This window comes from Natrix helvetica, assembly GCF_964273705.1.
Source record: "Natrix helvetica genome assembly, chromosome: 1".
Classification (NCBI taxonomy): domain Eukaryota; kingdom Metazoa; phylum Chordata; class Lepidosauria; order Squamata; family Natricidae; genus Natrix; species Natrix helvetica.
Window position 1 is genome coordinate 220,058,603 of NC_138548.1, and position 20,881 is coordinate 220,079,483.

At 41.2% G+C, this 20,881-nt stretch overlaps 1 protein-coding gene across 1 annotated transcript; it reads left to right on the forward strand.

Annotated features, from left to right (window-relative positions):
• Positions 1-13,508: 13,508 nt before the first annotated feature.
• AQP5 (aquaporin 5) lies at positions 13,509-20,595 on the forward strand. The gene is made up of 4 exons (XM_081939172.1): positions 13,509-13,993; positions 16,391-16,555; positions 17,534-17,617; positions 18,425-20,595. The coding sequence occupies exons 1-4, from the start codon at positions 13,631-13,633 to the stop codon at positions 18,596-18,598; spliced, it is 786 nt and encodes a 261-aa protein (XP_081795298.1). The 5' UTR covers positions 13,509-13,630; the 3' UTR covers positions 18,599-20,595.
• The last annotated feature ends 286 nt before the right edge of the window (positions 20,596-20,881 follow it).

Here is a 20,881-nt window from a genome sequence, read left to right on the forward strand (position 1 = left end):
ATCAGTTCAGTGGATCAACTGAGCAGCCCCAGATTTCTGCCTCTCAGAGCCCTCAAAGAAGTTCAGCGTAAGAAAAGGAACAACACTGAACTTCAGGAAGGAAAGACGAAGCCAAAGACTTTTTCAAAGTCTTTTTTCAGTTCCGCAGTGCTGCAAAGAGTTACCAAGCAAGAGATATTTTTCATGGGTGGCAACACCTTTCTGACAGGGTCTAACAGCAAGGCTACCCAGGGAAGCAACTGATGGTAACACAGGTCTAGAAGCCAAGTGACCTAGGCTTGATCGATGCCTGGCTCCATCATTTGTGTGTGTACATATGACAGAGTCTATATACAGGTGAAACTCAAAAAATTAGAATATCGTGCAAAAGTTCATTTATTTCAGTAATGCAACTTAAAAGGTGAAACTAATATATGAGATAAGACTCATTACATGCAAAGCAAGATAGTTCAAGCTGTGATTTGTCATAATTGTGATGATTATGGCGTACAGCTCATGAAAACCCCAAATCCACCATCTCAGAAAAGTAGAATATTGCATGCAATCAATAAAACAAGGATTGTACATAGAACAATATCAGACCTCTGAAAAGTATAAGCATGCATATGTACTCAGTACTTGGTTTGGGCCCCTTTTGCAGCAATTACTACCTCAATGTGGCGTGGCATGGAAGCTATCAGCCTGTGGCACTGCTGAGGTGTTATGGAAGACTAGGATGCTTCAATAGCGGCCTTCAGCTCTTCTGCATTGTTTGGTCTCATGTCTCTCATCTTTCTCTTAGCAATGCCGCATAGATTCTCTATGGGGTTCAGGTCAGATGAGTTTGCTGGCCAATCAAGCACAGTAATCCCACAGTCATTGAACCAGGTTTTGGTGCTTTTGGCAGTGTGGGCAGCTGGAAAATGAAGTCAGCATCCCCATAGCTCGTCTGCGGAAGGAAGCATGAAGTGGTCCAAAATCTCCTGGTAGACGGCTGCGTTGACCCTGGTCTTAATGAAGCACAGTAGTCCAAAGTCCTGTTGCTCCTTGGTCCAAAGTCCTCTTTTCTGATGAGAGCAACTTTTGCCAAAAGCACCAAAAACTGGTTCAATGACTGTGGGATTACTGTGCTTGATTGGCCTCTCCATTCTTCCTCCATACTCTGGGTCCTTGGTTTCCAAATGAGATGCAAAAGTTGCTGTCATCAGAAAAGAGGACTTTGGTGTCCCTGTGCGGCACACGCCCATAAAAGATCTAACTCCAGCCCACCTTGAATCCCTTTCTTAACTCCCACTCGTTTCCCTTGACCACTAGTAGTTCAGATTCTTGTAGAGAACTTAAGGTAAAGGTTCCCCTCGCATATATGTGCTAGTCGTTCCCGACTCTAGGGGGCGATGCTCATCTGTTTCAAAGCCGAAGAGCCAGCGCTGTCCGAAGACATCTCCATGGTCATGTGGCCAGCATGACTAAACGCCAAAGGCGCACAGAACCCTGTTACCTTCCCACCAAAAGTGGTCCCTATTTTTTCTATTTGCATTTTTGCATGCTTTCGAACTGCTAGGTTGGCAGAAGCTGGGACAAGTAACAGGAGTAAGCAGCACTAGGGATATGAACCGCCAAAGTGCCAACCTTTCTCGACAAGCTCAGCCTCTTAACTATGGACCCACCACAAAGAACTTAAGTTTACAATAAAACTGTATACTCAATTGAACTGTCTGGATCTCCTAATTTCCCCAGTGCTTGACAATTTCCCTTGACAATCCTACCCCTGCCCCAAAATTCATCCTGAAAATAAGCACGGTCTCAGATTTGCAGAGACCTGAGATTTATTTTTTGCCACCACACTGTTTCTTGACTAGGGCTCTCTGCAGGCCCCAAATTCATCCCCAAATGCACATACACAACATCTTTATCTTGTACCCACAAGTTCAAGAAAGCTGTATGAAGGGCTCTGTTACTTTGATGAAAGAGGTGAACCTCTCTTTCTTTCTCCCTCCTCCCTTCCTCCTTTTCTTTCCCTCCCAATGTATTTTATATAATGTGACACATAAAAGCAAGCGCTCAAACTGAAAAATCAAGAGATTAAAGTCTCCAAGAGCAGAAGTGCCGAACAATAACCCTTGTCAAGCTACAATGAATGCATAGTTTTGATCTCTGTCTTTAATTTGGTTTCTTTTGGAAACAACTAAGATCACAACTAATCCAGAGGCAGGCAAGAGAAACAGGTTTGGCTTCTGCACGTGCCAGGACCAACAAAGCACTTTTTTCTTAATATCTTTAAAATGTTTGTATCTGAGTACTCCCATATTCACAGCCACAACCTGTCCTCAAACCTATTTCTCCAGGGTTCTTGGAGCAGCCTGAGCTTGGTTGTTTTCTTGCAGACGTTTCGTTACACAACACAAAAAACGGAATGCACAGGTACAGTATAGGTGGTACCGTGCTCAGTAGTAGTAACTGTGAAAGGGATCTTGGAGTCCTAGTGGACAACCATTTAAATATGAGCCAGCAGTGTGCAGCAGCTGCCAAAAAAGCCAACACAGTTCTAGGCTGCATCAACAGAGGGATAGAATCAAGATCACGTGAAGTGTTAATACCACTTTATAATGCCTTGGTAAGGCCACACTTGGAATACTGCATTCAGTTCTGGTCGCCACAATGTAGAAAAGATGTGGAGACTCTAGAAAGAGTGCAAAGAAGAGCAACAAAGATGATTAGGGGACTGGAGACTAAAACATATGAGGAACGGTTGCAGGAACTGGGTATGTCTAGTTTAAGAGAAAGAAGGACTAGGGGAGACATGATAGCAGTGTTCCAATATCTCAGGGGTTGCCACAAAGAAGAGGGAGTCAAACTATTCTCCAAGGCACCTGAGGGTAGAACAAGAAGCAATGGGTGGAAACTAATCAAGGAGAGAAGCAACTTAGAACTGAGGAGAAATTTCCTGACAGTGAGAACAATTAATCAGTGGAACAGCTTGCCTCCAGAAGTTGTGAATGCTCCAACACTGGAAGTCTTTAAGAAGATGCTGGATAGCCATTTGTCTGAAGTGATGTAGGGTTTCCTGCCTAGGCAGGGGGTTGGACTAGGAGACCTCCAAGGTCCCTTCCAACTCTACTATTTTATTGTATTGTATTGTATTGTATTGTATTTTACCTAGTTGGGTGAGCAACCAAGGTCAGGCAGCACCAGAGATCCCGCAGTTCAACCTGAGCTACAAATATTCTCTTCTATTGGTATGGAGCTTCTCTGGCCCTATCTGCTGCAAAGTAGGTTTCCACTAGTTTAAAGTGGAAAACACACACTTATAATCTCTTTCCTAAATCAAGTATAACATGACAAAGAAAAAGAAGATGAATGATCTTAACATTCCCCCCTTCCAAAACACTGGAAAGGTCGGTCCTGACCAGGCATGTAATACAGACACATCCCCTGGGCAGGATCATTCTGCCTATTTACTGCCTTTGTCCGCATCAAAATATTAAGATGCATTGCTGGCTAGAGATCCTACAGATTCAACAATAAAATTCTTCGTTTAAACGAGGTCTTTGTCTTTGATTCCTTTGGGTATTTCTCTAACTCCTCATGAACAAAGCATGGGATTGCTGTGGATTCTGAAAGACAGGGCAAGAGCACAGGGAAATGCTAGCTGCATGCTTCCTACCTGGCCTTAAAGGGACAGCCCTTTTTCTGCAGAAATAAGACTATTAAATCCAGGATCTAAAACTAGCTAGATGTACCATTGCTTGCTTGCTTGCTTCATTTGTTTAATTTATTATATGTGTTGCTCACCCATCTTATTACAGGATAACTCTGTGTGGCTTGTTGTATTCAAACGACTCTTTGAAGGGAAATGCTAGACAAAGGAAACACCTAGAAGATGCCTATTTGTTTAAACAGGTATTCCCTTGCATATATCCCACAAGCAGGTTTGTAACTGTGAAAGGGATCTTGGAGTCCTAGTGGAAAACCATTTGAACATGAGCCAGCAATGTGCTGCAGCTGCCAAAAAAGCCAACACAGTTCTAGGTTGCATCAACAGAGGGATAGAATCAAGATCACGTGAAGTGTTAATACCACTTTATAATGCCTTGGTAACAGTGGTGGGTTGCAGGCGGTACGCCCCAGTACGGGCATACCAGTGCCTGCCCGGAACACCGGATACCATTCTGGTACGGTGCTCAGGAGGGCCCACCCTCCCGCCCGTCGTCCTTACCTGTCTTTAAACTCTTTGGCGCTTCTGCTTCCGCACACGGCGCGTACAGCGCCTGCATGATGCTCCACTGAGCAGCTGGAGCATTGTGGAGGCGTCACTGGAAGGTAGGATGCATGCGTGCACTGCGCACATTCATGTGGAGGATGCTGGGCCCTGTTGCAACCGTATCAGTTGCAACGGGATCCGGAACCCACCACTGCTTGGTAAAGCCATACTTGGATTACTGCATTCAGTTTTGGTCGCCACGATGTAGAAAAGATGTGGAGACTCTAGAAAGAGTGCAGAGAAGAGCAACAAAGATGATTAGGGGACTAGAGAGTAAAACATATGAAGAACGGTTGCAGGAACTGGGTATGTTTAGCTTAATAGAAAGAAGGACTAGGGGAGACATGATAGCAGTGTTCCAATATCTCAGGGGTTGCCACAAAGAAGAGGGAGTCAAGCTATTCTCCAAAGCACCTGAGAGCAGGACAAGAAGCAATGGGTGGAAACTAATCAAGGAGAGAAGCAACATAGGAGAAATTTCCTGTCAATTAGAACAATTAATCAGTGGAACAACTTGCCTCCAGAAGTTGTGAATGCTCCAACAATGAAAGTTTTTAGAAGATATTGGGTAACCATATGTCTGAAATGGTATATCGGGGGTTGGACTAGAAAACCTCCAAGGTCCCTTCCATTATTCTATTATTTTGTTTCTCCAATCAAATATACATTTGTCAAGCCTTGGGCCATTCTGAAATTCCGGCCCAGAAAAAGGAGTGAATTTCCTGCAAGTATTACATTGTCCAGATTCTCTTTCTCTTTTTTATCATTATTTAATTTGCATAATGACCCAAAGGGATGTCAGATAAGAAGCATTGTGGGAGCTATAAATGATGCTTCTTTGTTTAATTGATATGTCTAGTAGGAGGGAGTGAAAGTGGATTCCCATAGGCAATTACGTGTCCTGTATACTAATGTATCTTATGTATTATCTTCCTATGATAAGAGTTCATATGATAAGAGTAAATATTCACATTTACTCCAATTTAAATAACAAAATGGAGAAAATAGTAACACTGAATGTGCAGTCCAGCTTCCTGTTTTTATAACTAGTGGAAAACCAGTGTCCTCTCAATTCAATAGGAATTGGAGGAACTGGTTTTGTTATTTAAAAATTCATGATATCTATTTCTATTGTTAAATGTCCAAACACTTGGTAACCCAAGCATCTATAGAAATGAATAAATCTTCTAGAAAAGAAATCGCCTTATACAAACCATACTGTGTTCCCAGTATGCCAGCTGCAGGAATCCACCAACAGATAAAGTTTCACTTTCTAGTTGAATTTATCTTAACTTTAGATACATAGAAATATGACATTTAGGTGCCAAGATATACTACTTGTGGAATTAACCTCTCCCCAGATATAAGGCCTGCCCTCTCCCTGTTAAATTGTTTGAGAAATGGTTTTGGAGAAGAGATTGCTGACTATCCCCAGGTTTTAACTGCATGTTTTAAAGTGGTTGCAGCTGTATATTTCTGGTGTTTGCTGTCCTTTATTGTTTTGTCTGTCATTTTTAATCTTCCTATAGTAGATAGATTGTAAACTGCTGAGAAACTCTGAGCTGAAGCAACTTAAATATCTGAGCAAACATTCGTGTTTGCAAACTGCTATTCCTTAACCCATATCGCTTTATATTCTTGAAATTTGGTGTCTTATAACAATTATTTAGATATAGTCCTTATTGGCTTAATACTTTGTAAAACTCATGTTACTTCCTCTAATGCTAAAAAGTGGTTTGAAAGCACGTTGTTAGCTCAGAGCTATGAATCAAAAGGCATTTTAAGTGATGATATGATGACTGTGCATTTTTGGTCGAAAATTCTTATGTTGCAATCGCTCCAAAAACAGAATTCTTAATCTAATCCAATTAACTAATATAAGATGCACACCTTGCACTCCATTCAGGTTTTTTGATTAAAAGAAATGCCTTGCTATTTTTGACTCCAGGGTCCTCCCTCGTGTTAATTTGGCATGACTGGTGTTCCAGTTTGGATACCCCTCCCCCCCACCCATCCTAATAATAAAGCTTATTTTCTCAGCTTGTTCAGATCCTAACATCCAAAGAGCTTCAGACCTTTTACTGCTTTCAAGATGGGTTATAAAGTAAAATTCCCTCTGGACAAAATTAGCCTTTCATAATCCCAGGAAAGATGTTATAGTTGATGAAATAAATTTTCGCCTTGACAATTAAAACCGCTTTCTCTAGGAAACCATGAGAGTTTCTTCACAGAAGAACGCAAATGGAGGAGACAAGCATTCATTTGGCGAAAGCAAATTGCTTGATCCAATCATCTGACATTCGCTGGACAATTTGGTCTGGGTTTAACAGGAGTCCCTAAAGTAATTGAGAGCTTTGCAATTGCTGTAGCCTGCAACGCTCTAGAGTTGTATTTGAAATTGCATGCAGATTGAAAGGAAACTAAACTGGCCAGTTACCCAAAAAAATCCAGGCAAGCCGGTTTTTTACCCCAAGAGGTAGCAACATGATGTACTAGACTACAGTGACACTAGACACCAGTGGAAATAAAATCTGTGCTCAGACACCATGTACAAAGTCCATTTTAAAAAATGCTTGTGGAATTCAGTGCAGCTAAAGAACAGTTGAATTCAACAGAATGTGGAAAGGGTGATTTGCTTTCCTATAATGTATGGAATAAACTAGCATTTGTTGGACTTGTGTAAGCCCTCAGCGATTAACCCTTAACATAAACGTGTTCAGCCATGAACCACATCCTAATCAAACTCACAACAAAATATTACATTATATCTCAGCAGGCTGTATGAATTTGGTCCCAGGGCCCAAATTTCCATTGTAAAGCACTGGCATTGAAGTTGTGTTTAAAAAGAGGGTTTTTTAAAAAAACTTTCTTATATTACTCCAAGCCTCTTGAAAGAGAAGCTTAAGAGTAATTGTTCTCTATTAAAAAAAAAGAATGTTGTAACATCACACTGTTTAGTTAAGCCCTGTTTAGCTAAGCCATTAGCATACAAATTACCAGACACGGTTTTTGTAATACATTATCAAATTACCTTGGGACGTGCCTGATGGAGTCTTAGAAATACAATAATTTTATCTTTAAATCATTCTCTAGGGCAAAAGGTTTTCCTCTTCTTCTAACATAAATACTGTTCAAAATCTAACACATCACAGCCAAATCTGTACCAAAAGATTAGTTCAACAGCATAATATAAAGCATAACATTCACCTTTGTTAAAATTTATTTATTAAACAAATTTGTATGGCTGCCCAATTCACACACATCGACACATACTAGTAATACATTTTTATTCCAAAGAACTACTACAGCATTTTTGTGCTTTTAAAATAATTGCTTATTTGAATCAAACATGCAAAAGAGAAGTTGTTATTTTGGAGAGCTAAAATGGTTTCTGAGTAGTTCCCTTTTTATATATTTCCCATCTATTAATTTAATGATTCATGTCTCGTGTTTATCGGTTAGTCATGGGCAGATGAGAGAAGATGATTTAATCCCCCAAATCACTAAGTATCAACAGTCAAATATTTTCATATATAATGTGTTTAATTTTATGTTAGAATTGTGTTGGTAAAATTATGTTCAAACTTACAAAAATACAATACAAAAAGACCTTTTTACAATTTCTACTGTTGCCACCACTTCTTGTAGGCATGTGACGGCCCCCTGAGCTACCGGGTTTAGGGTTACTGAGTAATAAGCGACTGGACGTTGCCCGGGGCCAAACGTCTTTGTTAAAACCCCTGAAGCTACTCCTAACTTTTCATGAATAAATAATGTAAAAGGTTTTTTGTAGTCTGGAAATCCAAGTACTGGGACTGAGGCTAATGTTTGTTTGATTGTTTGTAGAGTTTGGTCTAAGGAGCAGGTCCATTCGATGGGATCGGGCATAGCTTACTCCGTTAATTGTATTAAGGGTCTAGCCAATTCCCCGAATGACGGAATCCATGGGCAGCAGAAGCCAAAACTATTGTAAAATGGAAAACTATGTCAGCCTTTGGATAGACATTATAAATCTAAAAAAGTAAAGCACTACTTCACTCTGCTCCTTACACACACACACACACACACACACACACACACACACGGGTATGAAGAGAGAGTGGGGGAGGGAGATGGAGAGGGACGGGGGGAGAGAGAGAGAGAGAGAGAGACCCACAAACTTTTTGGGCCTCTCCACTCTTTGTAATGTTACTGTTTTGCATCTTTCGCTGCTGAAAGCCTGGAATTGGACTTAAAATTTTTTGGAATTAGAACTGGAAAATATTCCCAAAACATTTTTTTTTATAAAAACCACCTTCTCTTGAACTAGGGAAATTGAACTCCTTATGTGAAGGCATTGCATGTTTCAGAAAGAGCCACTCACAGTGGGGCAACAGACAAATTAAGATGGCCGTCACAGCTTCATGATCAAAGCCACACCTGTTTTCCAATCAATTGCACTAAGGATGCATATTAAAAGGGGGGCAAAATTTCAAACATACAGTCCTGGTCACCCTTTTTGACTTTTATCCCTTCCCTTGCAGGTGCTCCTAGTTTTGGAGTTAGATACTTAAGATCTGTGTTGGTTTTTAGCTCAGGGCCTACACCCAATGCCCAATCCCTTGTAAGCTTGAATTCATAGGAAACCACACCTCCCATAAATCCACCTTCCTCCCAAGATGAGGGGAAACAATGAAGCTAATTCTGCATGTCTCCATCAATCTTGCTCCCAGATTGATAGATTCCATCCTTCTTGATCTGATGATTATGTGTTGTCTCTCCATTTCGAAAGTCTGCGGCAGTACAAAGACAACGGTTGACCTGGCACTGTCAATGGAGCAACTGGATTTTCTAGACTGCTATACGGGTAGTCCTCTATTTAGTGACCGTTCGAAGTTGCAACAGCACTGAAAAAAAGGTGACTTATGACCATTTTTCACACTTATGACCGTTGCAGCAATCCCACGGTCCTGGGATTAAAATTCAGATGCTTGGCAACTGACTCATATTTATGACAATTTCAGTGTCCTTTTGTGTGATCCGCTTTTGTGACCTTCTGAACAAGGAAAGTCGATGGGGAAGCCAGATTCATTTAACAGCCGCGTTAATCACTTAACCACTGCAGTGATTCACTTAGCAGTTTGGCAAGGAAGGTCGTAAAACGGTGCAACATTCACTTCACAAGTGTCTCGTTTAGCAACATAAATTCTTTTGCTCAATTGCGGTCATAAGTCGAGGACTACCTGTATTCAGAACCAGGAAGAATCCCTTCCCCACAGGCCGATGGGGATTTTATTTTCCTCTGCTCTGCTGTGAGACGTGATTTGCCCCCATGAGTCACCGCCCTCCAGGCATCTGCCACGTTCAGCCTCTGTAGATTGCACGCTAGTATGAGGCATGGCATAGATGATGTAGAACCTTCTAGAACTCCTTCTTGGTGCGAAGACAAACAAGCAGGGCACAACTATGACTTTTCCCTCACAACCAGTTTGCACTACAGGAGCATTTTTTTTTCTTCCTTTTAACAGTACAGCTTCTGTCCTTCCCTCTACTACAGGTAGTCCTTGACTTACGGCCACGACTGAGCCCCAAATTTCCGTTGCAAAGTGAGACATCCGTTAAGTGGGTTTTGCCCCTTTTGCGACCTTTCTTGCCACAGTTGTTAAGTGAATTGCTGCAGTTGTTAAGTCAGTAACACAGTTGTTAAGTGAATCTGGCCACTCCGTTGACTTTGCTTGTCAGAAGGTCACAAAAGGTGATCACATGACCCCAGGACACTGCAACCGTCATAAATATGAATCAGTTGTCAAGCATCTGAATTTTGATCTCGTGATCATGGGGATGCTGTAATGGTCAGAAGTGTGAAAAAATGGTCATAAGTCACTTTTTTCCATGCCATTGCAACTTGGAATGGTCACTAAATGAACTGTTGTAAGTTAAGGACTACCTGTAATTATATTCTCACAATTAATCACCACATGTACCACAACCTCTGCCCATTATTGGTGTTTATGGGCACCTGGGTTGGGGAGCTATATTCTATTCCTTTACTTGATATTTGCTGACAACAAGGAAAGGAATAATTATTTTTTAGCTTTCTAACCCATTTTTTTGACACCCTCCAACCCAGTGGTGGGTTTCAAATTTTTTTAGAACCTCTTCTGTAGGTGTGGCCTGCTTTGTGGGAGTGGCTTGCCGGCCGTGTGACTGGGTGGGAGTGGCTTACTGGCCATGTGAACTGGGTGGGAGTGGCTTGCCATCCATGTGACTAGGTGGGCATGGCCAACTTGTAAAATGTGGTGAAACTCACTTAACGATGCTCTTGCTTAGCAACCAAAATGTTGGCTCAGAAACTCAGAAATTTGAAGCACGCAAGTCTTAAAGCTGTCAAGTTACAAGACCCTTGCACCCCTAACTCTTTAGAGAGAAAAAAACCCATGGGTGTTCAAACTTGACAGCTTTAAGACTTGTGGACTTCAACTCCCAGAATTCCTCCTCTCTCTCTTCATCTTGATGATGTGCGGACAGAGGGGGGAGGGAGCTGGAACCGGTTCTAAACAGCACTGTAGATTTGTGGAACCTCTTCTATAGAAGGAACCCACCCCTGCTCCAAACCCTTCCCACCCCAACTGTTGCTCAGCATCCATATGAGAAACAAGACATTGGGAGTTATAGTTGTGGCTTGATTGCCCTTTGCAATAATAATCAAGACAAGGGAAGCCAAACTGGAGAAAAAAAGGATGGATAACAGCCTGGAGACATGACTTTTCCATTTAAATTATGTATATACAGTATTTATGTATTTTGGATTACTTGATAATTAATTTCAACTCAGTTTGTTTAAAGTATTTAAAGGCTGCCTTGCTGCCTTGCTGTTGTTGATATTATGGTTGGTCACACAGTCAGCCAGATGTTTAGATCGGATTTGATATTTTTGTCTACTGATTGAGTCCTTCCCAAGGACTCGGGATAGGCAGATGTGGATGTTTGATGGTGTTACAGATACCATTTGCAAGGTATAAATTGTTCTAAGTAAAGCTGCCCTTTGCAATGGCCCAATGACGATTTTGTCAATGCCAATGGTGTTCAATTGTTTTGGGATCATGTATTATATAATATAATAATATAATATATAATTACTATCAATGCTATATTGATTATTTAATTAGATAGTTATTACATTATTAATTTATACATATTGAGGTTTTAATTATATGGGGATTATAGTTTATCGCGCAGTCAGCCAGATGTTTAGACTATATCTGACACTTTCATTTACCTATGGAGTCCTTCCCAAGAGCCTGAGATAGGCAGATATTGTTGATGTAAGATGTAACCTGTTCCAAGTAAAACATAGTCCAAATTCTCATCTAATATTCCAATCTTTCTTCCATCTTTGCTCCTGCATCACTTCCTAGGACTCACTGAGCTGCTGAATGTCTTTAGAAAGAAGGCAGAACCCATCACTGAGACTAACACAGAGGGACACACAAGGCTGCCTCCTGCAAAGACCGACACCCTTTTTTCGTGTGTGCTCACATCACAGAGACAGGCTGACATATGCATTCATTCACAGAGAAAGAGCACTGTTTATTTGCCTTTGTAGGTACAAATCATGAAAGATTATCGTGGCAAACCAAGCCTGCGCGGATATGTACTTGCCAGCAGGCTGCCAGCTTCCTCTCGAGTTAAGGCAACCTTGCCAGGAAAGTGTTATCAATCCAGCTCCCAGCAACAATTCTCTCATTATTAAGATTCTCTACTAATGGAAAACAGGTCCTGTATGTTTGCTATGGAAAAACATAGTTTGGAGGCTGGTTACATGTCTCCCACTGGGACAGGGAGCATTGCCTAGATTTAAACATGGATATGGGTCAATGCTAATCATTTTGCGGACCCCATCGACCTGTGGCATTTTCAGTCTGTTTTATTTTGCATGCATTTCTGTGCACACCACAGCAGTGCCGTGACTGAGGACAAACCCTCAAGCCAGACAGTTGCCTTGAGCACAAACCCTTGCCCAGACAGCTGAGTAAAGGTTTCGCTGCCTTTCTGTCTCTCAGACTGTTTTTTTTTAACTTGCAAAATGGAAAGTCCATCAACCTATCTCAGAAGACAGATGAGACAGATGATAACTGTTGATAGCAAATAACAACTGTGAAATGAAACAACACTAGGCAAGTAGCAATGGCAGTTAATCCAAATCAAATCTGCATGTATCCACCACAGCTTTTGGAGGAAGGAGTGCAGTTTCTTGAGTTCCTGAAGGGAAGAGGCAGGATAGCCATCTGATAAGCAAATAGATCTACCAAAGGCTTTAAGAAACTGAATTGGAAGATGTTTGCTGAGAAATATACCAGAAAGAACCCCTAGAGAAGAGTCCAATGCTGGAAAAGATGGAGGGCAGAAGAAGAAGGTGACAACAGAGAATGAGGTGGCTGGATGGAGTCACCGAAGCAGTAGGCATGAGCTTGAATGGACTCCAGAGGGTGGTAGGGGACAGGAAGGCCTGGAGGAATGTTGTCGGGACACAACTTTGCAACTAACAACAACAAATACCAGAAAGGAATGGCTGACCTCTGAGGATCAATTAAGTAAATTAAACTGTAAGGCACCAGCACTCTTGATGTTGCATTCCCTTGATTGTAAATCAAGAAGAATCTTGTCAAATCAAATAGATTTCAGGTTTTCTGTAGCAAAGAGCTCTTTTTATGGCTATACCTGATTCACCAGCTTCCTTAGAAACTCTAGCCTTGGGACAAATCAGCATATGAGGGCATGGCTTGGTTTTCAGGTTCTCCAATTTCTTTCCTCTGGAAAGAAATTCATTGGGGGAAAATATTCATTTCTTGTAGAATCCAGTTTGACAAAGCTGCCCACTGAGATTGTCCAAGGATTTTCCTTTTAATAAAAGGATTAAAAACCAAAGGTGCCACAATCCAAATGTTGTAAAAAAAATCATTTTTAAAAAAAAGGCCTAAGGTTACAAATCAAAGATACTTAGAAAAAGGGAAAAGGGCTGGGGAGTGAGAAGGAGCAGAATAAACAGACTAGGTGCCAATCTATATGTCATTATGCAATGCTGTGGCTATCTCATAACAGCAAGGCCATTCAACAGGGCTCCATTGTGTGGAGATAAAAACAAGGAAATTAGCATCCAAATTGGAGCCTGCAAAAGGGGAAAGCTTAGACCTTGGCTTGAAGATGGAAAGTTTCCAAACTCCAGAAGAGCAGGTAGAAGAGGGGACTGGCCACCTTCTTGGCTCCACCCACACTTGGGCACAATCCCTTCTTGCTACACCTACAGAGAGAAAGCTATATATATATACATTTGCATGGCCCCAACTTTTGGACAATCCTTTTTACATCTTTGGCCTTATCGTCGCCAGTCTACCAGCTCCAGCCCCAGCCATGAGGAAAGAAGTTTGCACCGTTGTTTTTCTCCGAGCCGTCTTCACCGAGTTCTTGGCAACCATGATTTTTGTGTTCTTTGGTTTGGGCTCAGCCCTGAAGTGGCCATCAGCCTTGCCAACTGTCCTTCAGATTTCCCTGGCATTTGGCTTGGCAATTGGCACAATGGTACAGACCTTTGGTCATATCAGCGGTGGCCATATCAACCCAGCGGTGACCATCGCCTTCTTTGTTGGGAACCAGATCTCTTTCCTCCGGATGATGTTTTACATTGTGGCTCAGCTGCTGGGGGCCATTGCCGGTGCAGGCATCCTTTACGGAGTGACCCCCACCAATGCCCGTGGTAATCTGGCAGCCAATGGGGTAAGTACATCTGTCTAATAATCTGTAGGAGGAATTCTCAGGCAGGTCCACGGAAAATTTGCATCTCAGGGGGAAAGCAGCTGTTCTGTTCCTGGATACTGGTACAAGAGTGTCTTTTCCATTCCCAGAGAGCAGGTGGTGCCACAGATGGAATGTAAGAGGGAAATGTTCTCTTATCCATGGCCCTAGAAGTTTGCTAGCATGCATGGAGCTATTTACAAGGCAGAGCTCTTTGCAAACGTCCCCATATCCAAAGGGGATGACTGAGTCGGTTTAAAAAGGAAAGCAAGAAATGCATTAACTCGATCACTGCCATAGATTAACAGATCAGCAGGAACAGCATGAAGAATCTACCTAGAGTTATTACAGCGTAAAGAATCTACCTAGAGTTATTGGTTGCTTATTAAAGATTCATTGTTTTCCTTTTGAAAAAGGTTTCCCAGTAATTTCACACTTGGTGTAATTTGTGAGTGTTGGTTTCTGCGTTCTTGGAAAGGCATCAAAAGAATGGTGCCTAGGATTTACATGCGCTCACACATACATATCATTTACTATACTGTTCCTCCAAGTCTCCCGAAAAATAATCAGGGTAATCATTTCTGATTCAATGCAAGGCAAAGCAAAGACTTTGAAAAGAAAAAGAAGGACAGCTACAAACATGCCTATCTCAAGGTCCTTGGAAAAGATCCACAGGGCAGCATTAAATTCATTGAACCCAAGGTTTCATCATAATAGGTTCGACAATCAATCTGGGAAGCTTGTGAGAAATGTTATTAGAGGTGGACAAAAAAAGATACAGAAAACGGCATGGAGGTAATGTTTGAAGGAGCATATAAAAGCAAATCTCAAGGTTTGTATGGCCCTTGGTGACTGCAGGGACACATTTCCATTTTCTTTGCAGCAAAATGGAAATAGTTTGCCATATCCATAAACCTCCCTTATTAAATGCAAGAGGGACTTTCAGGTTTCATCTCTAAGAATTACAAGTAGAATTTGAGACTGCTTCTATTCAGAATTATGCCATGATTTCAGATTACGGACAATGTCCCCTCATTCCACGGCTTTTCCCAAGGACCCCTTTTTTTTAGATTTTTGACCCTGCCTTTATTATTTTTGTAAATAATTCAAGGTGGGAAACATAGACCTCCCTTCTCCTGTTTTCCCCACAACAACAGCCCTGTGAGGTGGGTTGGGCTGAGAGAAAGCTATTAGCCCAAAGTCACCCAACCAGCTTAAGGCAAAACTAGAACTCACCAAGTTCTAGACTGGTGCCTTAGCCACTAAGTCAAACTGGCTTTTATTTCTCCCTTTATTTCTCCCTTTTATTTCTCCATCACTTCTTACTCATTATCCCAATTATTTAGATATTGCATCAATTGTCTAATTATGGTTATTAGAAGAAAAAACCTAAGGAGAGACAACCAAGAGCCTCTTGCTCCATCAAAGCTTTCTATTTGCATTATGACCCCAACTAAAGTAAGTATTGCCTTAGGTGGTAAAAAGATATATGTAAATCCCCAATGGAATTTAAAATGAAGTATATACGGTATTAACACCTGTCTTTTCTAAGTCAAATTTAACAGACTCTTGCATTAAGTATGATATCAGGACCCATTTAAAGGTACTTCCAACAGAGGCTACCTAAAAGAAACTTTAAATCTATTCCAAATTACTGAACAATCTCTTATCTTTCCTTCTGTTATCTTCAACAAGCCCCAATGGTTTTAAAGGCCATTCGACATACAGTATGTTTGTTTGTTTGTTTGTTTGTTTGTTTGGATTTATATGCCGCCCTTCTCCAAAAGGACTCAGGGCAGCGTACAACATTAAAAAACATACATCCCAAAAGTTAAAAAAAAATTAAATCCATATCCAAAAAAACAAACCGAATTTAAAAGACAATACATTTAAAATAAGTTAAAAATTAACAGGCCAGGCCGGCTTGCTGGATACAACATTATCCAAAGAAAATATTCCAGATGGGATGAAGGAGACAAGGCTTAATTTCTGTGACCAAGACACAATATGAAAGAGATTTTACGAAAACAGAGTTGAACTTCTTAACGCCCAAAGAACCATGCTCTATTTTCTGCAGAGCTTTAAAAAGCCTCTTAGTTTCTTCTTTTGGGAAGGTGCCTCTAATCTCATACCTCTGCTGAAGCTTGGTAAATAGAATTGTTTATTTGAGATTAAGGAACACACCCCCAGTGACACAAGAAAAGCCACTGTGCAGAGTTAATTGCAGATCACGTCTCAAAAGATTTAAACCAAAAGGCAACCACAAAGCCCTGTTCCACAGTTCAGCATTCACAATTCTTCTTGATTTTAGCAGAAGTGACTTCCTGACAAGAACATGCAAGACTAAAGCCTAAACCTGTGTCTTTTTTCTTCTAACAGCTTAGCAACAACACAACAGCAGGCCAGGCGGTGGTCGTGGAGATTATCTTGACTTTCCAGCTTGTCTTGTGCATTTTTGCCTCAACTGACAACCGCCGAAATGACAACGTGGGATCCCCATCTCTGTCCATTGGATTGTCAGTCACCCTGGGCCATCTGGTGGGGGTAAGTGTTGTTTGTGCTCATTGTGCAAAAGCCAAAGAAAGGAGCAAATAGAGGGAGTATACATGCTTGACTCATCACTGCCAATTTTGGCTGGTAACCACCCTCAGATCATAAGGTGCTATAACTATTACAGTCTGTTTGTCCTCCTGTGCAAGCAGCTTGGGTGTGAACTCCAGGGGAACAAGGCATCTGTAGCTACAATCTTTTCTGCACAGTTGACAATTCGGAATATGGGAATTTTCTGAGAATAGGATAACTTCCTGGGCAACGTCTTCCCAATTCTAAGGCACAAAATTTCAAAACAAACTTAGGATCTACTGTAGGCATTGCGGACTAGGTGTTTCCAACCCACAAACAACCACACAGGCCATATACAACCCTGGACAACTAGTAACATGGACCCACAATAAAAATATTTTAAAAAATAAAGTTAGTTATCAATACATATTAATTGTTATTTAATATTTATTCTGCCCAAGACAATTCCTCTTCACTCAATGCAGCCTAGGCAAGGTTAAACCCCCAAGTTGTAGGCAGAAGCTTTTGTGAATGGTGTGATTAACAGAATTCAAAACACTCAGACCTCACAATCCGTTTAGTGCCTGTGTTGAACTTCATGTTGTCTGTCTTTCCTCCAAACATCAGCACAGATGGTAAAGCCTTTGATGGTAAATCCCATCTGTTCCACAGATGGAAGTGCCAACATCCCTCTTAAACAATAACTCTTCCTTGATATGTCATTGCCTGACCTTTTGTGTTCTCCGTGACTGGTGCTGGGAGCAGGATCTATGGAAGGCCCTTTACTATTTGGCTGCTGTGATACACAAAAATAGGTTTCTCGTAGTATATGGCAAGAGAAATGCTAGCTGAAGGGCAATTGACAGGTGATTTTCCAGGGGAAGGAGCAAGCAGATTGTCCGCCTTGAAGTGGTAAGGGAAATTTGTATGCCTAACCTATTTTGTTGTTCTCCTCTACAGATCTATTTCACTGGCTGCTCTATGAATCCTGCCAGGTCTTTTGGACCTGCAGTTGTCATGAAAAGGTTTACCTCTGCTCATTGGGTAAGAAGTGGATTTATCATAGTGGCATAGCTCATATCAACCAAAATGAAGTACACTGAACCATATTCATAATGGCAGCTTTCTAGAAGAAGGAATGCTTATTCAGTTAGCAGGTGACATAAAACTGGGAAGGCTAATGAATACTGAAGAAAATAGAACAGGATTTCTCTGTCTCACATGTTCATACCTCAACTGAAACTGTGGTTCTTAAAATGTGAGCTGAAAAAACTGTGAAACGCAGAAGCCCATAACAATCCCCACAAATATCACTGAAACATTATTTCCTTCCTTGGAAATGGCGTTTTTGTTTGTTTGTCCTTGTATTTTGTTTTTATTAATAAAAAGAACCTTCAAATTGATGTAATTTCATAAGAATCTGAGGACAATCAAGGAATGGATAGAAAGACAGACAGACAGACAGACAGACAGACAGACAGACAGACAGACAGACAGACAGACAGACATCACTGCCCGGATACATTTCATACTAGCTTCTGAAAAGTCACAGGGATTTTGCACAAGCAGAAACAATTCGATTTTTCTAAAATTCAGAGGCATTATGAACTAGGCTGTGTCACATAATATGCTATGTCAAAACAAATTTTATTACATCTTAATAGGATATTCTGATTCACACAACTCGTTAAAATAATGGATAGCTTTTCAGAACCTACCAAATTTCCTCGGTCCCATTTAACCAAGACCTGTGTGTTGTGCAAATCCACCAATAACTGTATTAACTGCGCTAGCTGGCTTAGTTGGGGAAATTTGAAAGTCTTTAACTAATTCCTTGTATTGGTTTTTCAGGTGTTCTGGGTTGGACCCATTTCTGGAGCCATTCTAGCTTCTCTGTTGTACAACTACCTGCTACTTCCTCACTCAATGAATATGTCTGAAAGAGTGGCCATCATCAAAGGTACTTACGAGTCAGAAGAAGAATGGGAAGAGAAAGAGAAAAGCATGGAAATGTCTTCTCCATAAACAAAAATAATCAGGAGGAGAAAGAGAGAAGGAACCTGATGTCTTGCATGACGATAAACGCTCACTGTAAGCCCAAGAAACTTCCCCCAGTGTCCAGGACCTGAAGAGAGAATGGAAACAGCTTACTTGCCTAAATAACCGCCTTGAACCCATAGCTGTATGTATCTGAGCGCATGAGAAAATGTGACTCATTGAAACAGCAAAATCAGACAAGGACAGTACCTTCACCTCCTGGGGCTGCAAAAATCTGGAAGTGCTCCAGGATTGTTCTATCCACATTTCTTCTTCTTTTTCTTTTTCTTTTTTTTTTTACGAGAGGGCACAGTCATTTGTTTAGATATTGACATTTGACTTCATGGCAGGAGTCCAGAATTTGTCACTACAGTTTTATTGATATGCTCCAGGCTTTTTTTTTTTTGGAGGGGGGGACACAGTGGCTCGAGCTCATCTCAACTATGCACCAATATTTGTCACTTGTTTTGAAATGCGATGTCTTTAATCTTAATATTTAAGGCAGCCAAAATATGAAGCGAACCCTGAGTTGAAGGTAATTATGTGGCTCGTGAAGAGAGAAAAACTGACAGCAGTTTTGCATGAAACCTGTGAGGATTTGTAGGAGGTCCCAGGAAGGCAAATCTTTTAAAAAGAAGATACTATCTTAAGATCCATAAATGGTGTTGTCATAGAATGCCATGAGGGAAGCAAGTGTCCTCAGGAAGTGCCTCAAGCCATTCCCTTCCTAAAAATTTCACAGTTCAAAGGGAATACAGTACATCAAAGTTCCTTGCTTTGACTTAATTTCCTTCTTAGGTAGCTTCCAAGAAGCAACAGACAGAAATTCTTTGAGGGCTATTCAGTAGAGCTCAGTCTGTCTCCCGTAGCCATTTAGATTACCCTGATTCAGTTCTCGCATGTTTTGGATGCAGAGAGAGAGAAGAAGCTGAGAGTGAAGGAAAGTTGCCACCATTTGTGTTGCTTAGAGCAAGTCAACAGGGGGGAATCGGAGGAGGAGAAGTGTAATTAATTGGTAGAGATGGGAATCAGGAGTAGAACCAATAACAGTAGATAGAAGTTGGCTCTGGTAGCTGACAACAGTGTTCAACTTATGCTTGGAATCCAGATACAGAGAGAGAAGCAGCACAGGAAGGTGCAATAACATGGGAATGCAATTCACTCATGACACCTGATGAATCACCATTTCGCTCTCCCTTTCCTGCCTCAGAGTAACACCAAATGGATTTGCCCCCCTCCCAAAAGAATGAGGGCAAATGTAAAATAACTATACAGACATGCAATTTTAGAAAGAATTCTCCTCAGCATGAGAAAGATGCAATATTTCTTAGCACTCTGGGGAAAGATCAGGACCAGATAACATCCATGCGGACAAAATTATATTGGCTCCAAAAGGGTTCTCCAGTGGACCTTAGGAAAGCCTGATGGATATATATAGGGCAGGGGGAAGACTCATTCTCCAATTACAAGTCTTAAATAAACTAATTTGAGCTCAGTGTGTGCCTGATTAAGGGGGGGCGGGGAATCTACTTGCAGAGAAAGACAATCTTATCTGGCAGGCCTACAGACCAGGAGAAAGTTCCCTGAGTGACAACAGCTGTGGTTCAAGAGAATGTGATAAAAGGCCAAGCCAAATGTTGAATTTTAAGAAAGCTTACCTTTTATGAGGGAAAAAGCTCTCATCTTCACCTAAAATATTACACACTTGTCTCCTTTATAACTTAATTTTGGAGGGGACAGGCCATGTCCAACTATTGTTTTTCTACCAAAGAAGAATGTGTTTTGCTTGGGGGCTTTGTCATTATTTGTTATGTATTGAATTATTTATTATCAATAAAAAAGAAAGACGTGTATAATAATCTTTGGCTGAAAGTGTGAGATTTAAGGAGCAGCATGGGGGAGAAGAGGCAAGGAAGGGAAGATAACAGCACATCTACACAGTGGAAGCCCCACCCTCTTTGTAAATTGTATGCCGACGTGTGTACTGAAAGGACAGGGTTAACACAATGCAGTCACCATCTTGTTTCTCCCTCATCCTTCCTCATCAAGGATATCTCTGATGAGCCATCTACAGGGAGTCCTCGACTTAAGACCACAATTGAGCCTCAGATTTCCATTGCTAAGTGAGACTGTTATTAAGTGAGTGTTGCCCCATTTTATGACCTCTCTTGCCCCATTTGCTAAGTGAATCACTGCAGTTGTTCAGTTAGTAACATGGTTGTTAAGTGAATCTGCCTTCCCCATTGACTTTGCTTGCCAGAAGGTCGCAAA